Below are 5,000 nucleotides of genomic sequence, written 5' to 3'. Positions count from 1 at the left end.
AACTAGAGCTTATAAAAAAAGAGAGAGAGAGATCTCAATGCTATTCCATTTTGCTTATCTACAACCCTATAACCATCCTATTGAATGTCTAAATTGTACAATAATCAGGAGTGTTTACACCCACCAATCACCAGTTCGGCCCACTACTGAGATGCAACCATTATTCTGAAGAACCCTGTCTTAAATACCTAATGTTTACACAAATTACAATCATATTTCAAGCATTTTCTAACAAAAATATTAATAGAAAATAAAGAGAACATAAATATAAATGCAATTCACAAAAGGCAAAGGATAGAAAAAAATATCATAAACATATATGTATTAACCCACTCACGACGGGGGCATTCCAGCCTTGAATGTCACAATGCCGGGGCTTTCGAGCACTTAGGCCTAAATCAATTAAATGGCTGGCACAATATTGTGCCGCCCGGCCACTGGGCTTTTGAATGAACGGTACAGAAGTGTACCACCCGTCCAGAGAGGGTTAATATACTTAAACCATAAACATCAATGTATAGATCCCTTTTCAAAGCAACATAATACAATACTGTGCATACATTGACAAAGCAATGAGTGCTGATCATATTCGTTACGATGAGTTTGGAGAGTTCTCATCATCTCTTGTTGATTTCATCAAGTATTCAGGATTTGAGCACCAGTATTGATATGATAATGCACTAAACAAATCCCCATAAGATGATATATCAACTCTAGTCATTTGAAAGTTAAGTCATTCAATTCACAGCAGGATGAAAAGAAAAAATCCCAATATGTTCTGGTTTAATGTCATGAAATATCAAATGAAAATCCCAAGGCTTTATATAAAAGAAACACTTCCAAGTTATCAGAAGGCATAAGTTTTTCAAAAAGGGCCACCTTCAAGACTGCCCATTACTATGTAGTAGTGTATTGCTGTGCCAGGGGAAGGAACTCCTGTTGTTCTAGCGTAAGTATTAAGTACTTCTTGAGCTGTTCCTTAACCCATTCACGCCGGGGCAATTCCGGCTTTGAATGGTCGTAATGCCAGGGTTTTCAAATGCATAAGCCTAACGCCTCGAGATTCTCGGGCACACAAGCCGCGAGCCTGGGCTGACCCCTCACTCACCCTGAGCGCCAGCATTGCCCAGATATCTCGTCACCGGCATCTGACGCAAAAACCACGAAACGTGTCAGCACGTTATCCGGCGCGAATGGATCAAGAGACTATACTGTATTGGTTGTTTATTGCCTTATATTTGGAGAATTTCTATCTCTAATATAATATGGGGAGATGGTCTTGTTTTGCATATAGTTTTGTAATCTACAACCCTAATTTCCTAACAATCTCATATTCTGTTATGGAGAAATTATCCTTGGATACACCTTTCACTCTCTCATCATTACATCCTTTCAATTCACAGAACCTTGCAAAATGTCAGCCTTCAACAATACATTGACCAAATCTATCAGCAAACTGGTATCTGCACCACATGAATGAACCATTTAAGCAAATCATCATTATAACAACTAAGAAAACCACAGCAATCATGAGTGTGAATTGATGTAAATCATATTCAGATGGTGCAGAATTGTTTTATTCTTTCCCATATGAGTGACACAAGTAATTCAGAATGAAGTTCAACTACCTGAAGTGCTCTTTTGTTAGGCGACTTCCTGCTGCTGCCCATGACCCACCCACCCACAACAGCCTGGTGGCTGGCGAGAGCATATAATTGAAAAATGTAATCACTATAAGATTTTTTGACCTGGCTAATATTTTACACATCATGACCTCACAGTAGTAAGCACCTCTTTATGAATTTGTGCCATAATTTAAAAGAAACTGCATTTATTGTATGAGCATGAATCTATGTATGTGTACGCATGCAAGTGTCTTGTTATGATATCTTACTGTCCTATCCTAAGTTTGGCAACTTCTGTTCAATATATCAAATAGATTCTAACTACAGCCTTGTACTTAGAACAATGGTGCCAGGTTACGTGATATCACATCATGCAAATATTTCTGTCTCACCAGATTACATCCTATCATGTTGTGATATTTCCCTCAAAACATAGGTTTTACATCATTACATATGTATATAATCATAGGAGTTCCATTTGTATAAAAAGCACTTAAAGAGTGAGTGATCTCGAACTTAGTCTCAACACATGCTTGTTACCAAGCCAGTGGGAGTGGTATTACACAAGTATAAGCCACGGCGTGAATGGGTTAAGCTACAAAAAGAAAGTATTTCCCTGTTCCCTATTTCAGGAACAGTATATCTGGTAAATAAAAGAGGTTACCTTAAACAGAAGGTGAGGTCGCACTTGCATCTTCACAGCCTTGGCTCTGATTGTAGATACTTTATCAACCTCTTCTAGGATCAGTTGACATATTGTCTCTCCAAGGGCTTGTGTCCCACAAGGCTGTCTCTCAGCCTTTGCAAAAGCCGCACTCTTCAGCCATGTTGTTAATTCTGCCACACGCTCCTTGCTGAAACATGAAATCAGAGATCACACAAAACTCAAGAGCACATTTTGATACTTTTCTTAAAAGAAAAGTTCAGTTTGCTTGATTCTAGGTGATGGCAAAACGAAAGACATCTTCTCAATAATAAAACAAATGATAACATTTACAGCCACATATATGTTCAATTATCTGAAATCTTACTATTCAACCCAATGTCTCATAACTTCCTGCTGAAATTATCAATCATCTAAGATATCATCCAAACTTACTATCAATCATCTAAGATATCATCTAAACTTACAAGTTATCCGGGAATACATCATTTTGATAGAAGATGTCCCTCTGTGCAGAATTATGCGACATGTAATCAAAAATTTCTGGAAACTTTTCCTGGTACTCTCTGATGGCTGCTATAACCTTGTCTGAGTAGAGCCAAATGGGACGCTCATCTTGTTCTTGTATCTTGCGGGTATATCCAATGACCTAAAAGAGAAAACAAAGATCATAAACAGAAGTGTACGTGAATATTCTCTGCAATAGTTTGGAAGTGTATAGGCAATTAAATATTATGAAATGTATTACACCATTCTTACCACATCATATTGGTAATATTTTAAAAGGACTCCCCCATCACACACGCACAGGCAATGCATGGGGGGAGGGAGGAATGACAACTTGGCACTAATCATGGCAAATTTTGCTATTACGTAACATAAAAAATTGATATTTACACCAATGAAAACCAAAGGTACCACAAACAAACATTTAACCCATTCACGCCGGGGCAGTTCCGGCTTTGCGCGTTCGCAATACCGGGGTTCTCGAACGCATAAGCCTAACGCCTCGAGATTCTCGGGCGCACAAGCCGGAAGCCTCGGTTGCCCGCTCGCTCTACCCGAGCGCGCGGCTTCCCCTCATAGCGCGTCCAGGGCGTCTGACGCGAAAACCACAATACGTGCTATCACGTCAACCGGCGTGAATGGGTTAAACAGTTGTTTCAAACAATTGGCATTGAGGACACTTAGAGCAAGATGCCAACCTCTGGCTCAATAGTATTAGCGAGGTAGGATGTGCAAGCATAAGCACAGGTTGCCTTCCTCTTCTCCATCTCCTCATTTCCTTATATTCAGATGATTATTTCTTTTCCATTTCCTTACAGAAGTTAAAAAATACGAAAATATATACTTAGTTTTTGTCCTCTCATGAAACTGAAATACATCTGTTAGACTGAGTGTAAAGAACATGAGCTGATATGAACTCTCTACTACAGTGCTTGTCAATAACAATACTGAGAGAGACTGTCAGATGGCACATATAAGCCTCATAATAAAGTAAAACACCAAAATTGACAGGCACAAAAAAAATCTTGTATCGTATTGAGTGAATGAAAAAGATCAAGAAACCTCTAAACATGTGTGACACTCACTCTCTTTGAAATAAAGCCTGTCATGTGTGCCAAGCAGATGGCACTGGTTCCTGCTATGGTCAAAACAAGAAAATGGATGTCCCATAACCAATAGAACAATGCTCACATACAAATACACATACAAACACACACACATGAAAAAAAAAAACTCAACTAGATCAAATACATAAAAAACTGAAATATATTGTCATATCATTTACTTCTACCCTTTGTCTACTTCTACTTGGAGTCAGCATGTTATTTAATTTTGTAATTTGATATGTAATTCTTCTATTCTTTATCTATTATATTATTACCATAAAAAATAAAAGTATATTTTGATAAAGCATGTAAAATTTATACTTCAGCATTTTTTATATACATTCTTGATATCAGACACCAACAGGAAAGAATGGGCATGACTAACTAACTAACTAAACTTACTAAGAGAACGTTACATAACCAATCACATGCATTCCTTAAACTTTATACCAGTTGAAAAATCCATTTAATAAAAATGCAGCTGACTCACTTCCTCATTTCTTCGATTGTTCTTCAGGTTGAGGCCTATGTTCAATTTATTCCTTATTTCCATTTCTGCCATGGGGTTATCACCAACAGGTGGAGCTAAGAATACAGTCCCTGTTATTCTTGCTAACAGCTGACTGTAAACACCTGCTCTGTGTGCTGCCTGACTCCCTGAAAAACAAATATCAGAGATTATTTTTTCTCTCACAATATATACTTACAGAATCTCTCAAACAAAGCCAGCATACATTTCGCTAACGACAAAATTGAATTATCATCACAATAATTGGTATGTGTAAAAAGAAAAGGTAAGAAAATTCCAAAGTAAAAGTAAAAGAAGAAAAGAAAGAATGATTTAGAAAAGGATTTACAAAATCACTATTGATCTACTCTACCTGTCATGTATCTCTCAACATGTTGACTTTCCTTCTGTTTGACAACTTCAAGGTTTGGTTCTGTTGTCACGGTCATAGCCACTCGTATCCTTCCCTTTTGACTTGGATCAATTTCAATCACCTGTTGCAAAGAAATTGTAAATAATGTAAGGACTGCATTATTTCTAGTATGAACCAACCCTATCCAAGATGATAGAATGAGCCAACAAAAACTTTT

General features: G+C 37.5%; 1 protein-coding gene across 1 annotated transcript in view; it reads right to left on the bottom strand.

The window, feature by feature from the left end:
• pcm (5'-3' exoribonuclease pacman) overlaps positions 1 to 5,000 on the bottom strand; it is a 24,541-nt gene that overhangs the window by 7,969 nt on the left and 11,572 nt on the right. The window contains exons 11-14 of the mRNA XM_086545639.1: positions 4,784 to 4,904; positions 4,393 to 4,559; positions 2,757 to 2,938; positions 2,290 to 2,479 (exon numbers count right to left, since the gene is read on the bottom strand). Of these exons, the coding sequence (XP_086401765.1) occupies positions 2,290 to 2,479; positions 2,757 to 2,938; positions 4,393 to 4,559; positions 4,784 to 4,904 (660 nt within the window). The remainder of the gene's footprint in view (positions 1 to 2,289; positions 2,480 to 2,756; positions 2,939 to 4,392; positions 4,560 to 4,783; positions 4,905 to 5,000) is intronic.

This window comes from Penaeus japonicus, unplaced genomic scaffold (assembly GCF_977035675.1).
Source record: "Penaeus japonicus unplaced genomic scaffold, GWHDUDI00000001_assembly GWHDUDI00000002, whole genome shotgun sequence".
In the NCBI taxonomy this organism is placed as follows: Eukaryota; Metazoa; Arthropoda; class Malacostraca; order Decapoda; family Penaeidae; genus Penaeus; species Penaeus japonicus.
The sequence above is the reverse complement of the archived record's forward strand: the minus strand, read 5'-3'. Positions and strand labels throughout refer to the sequence as shown.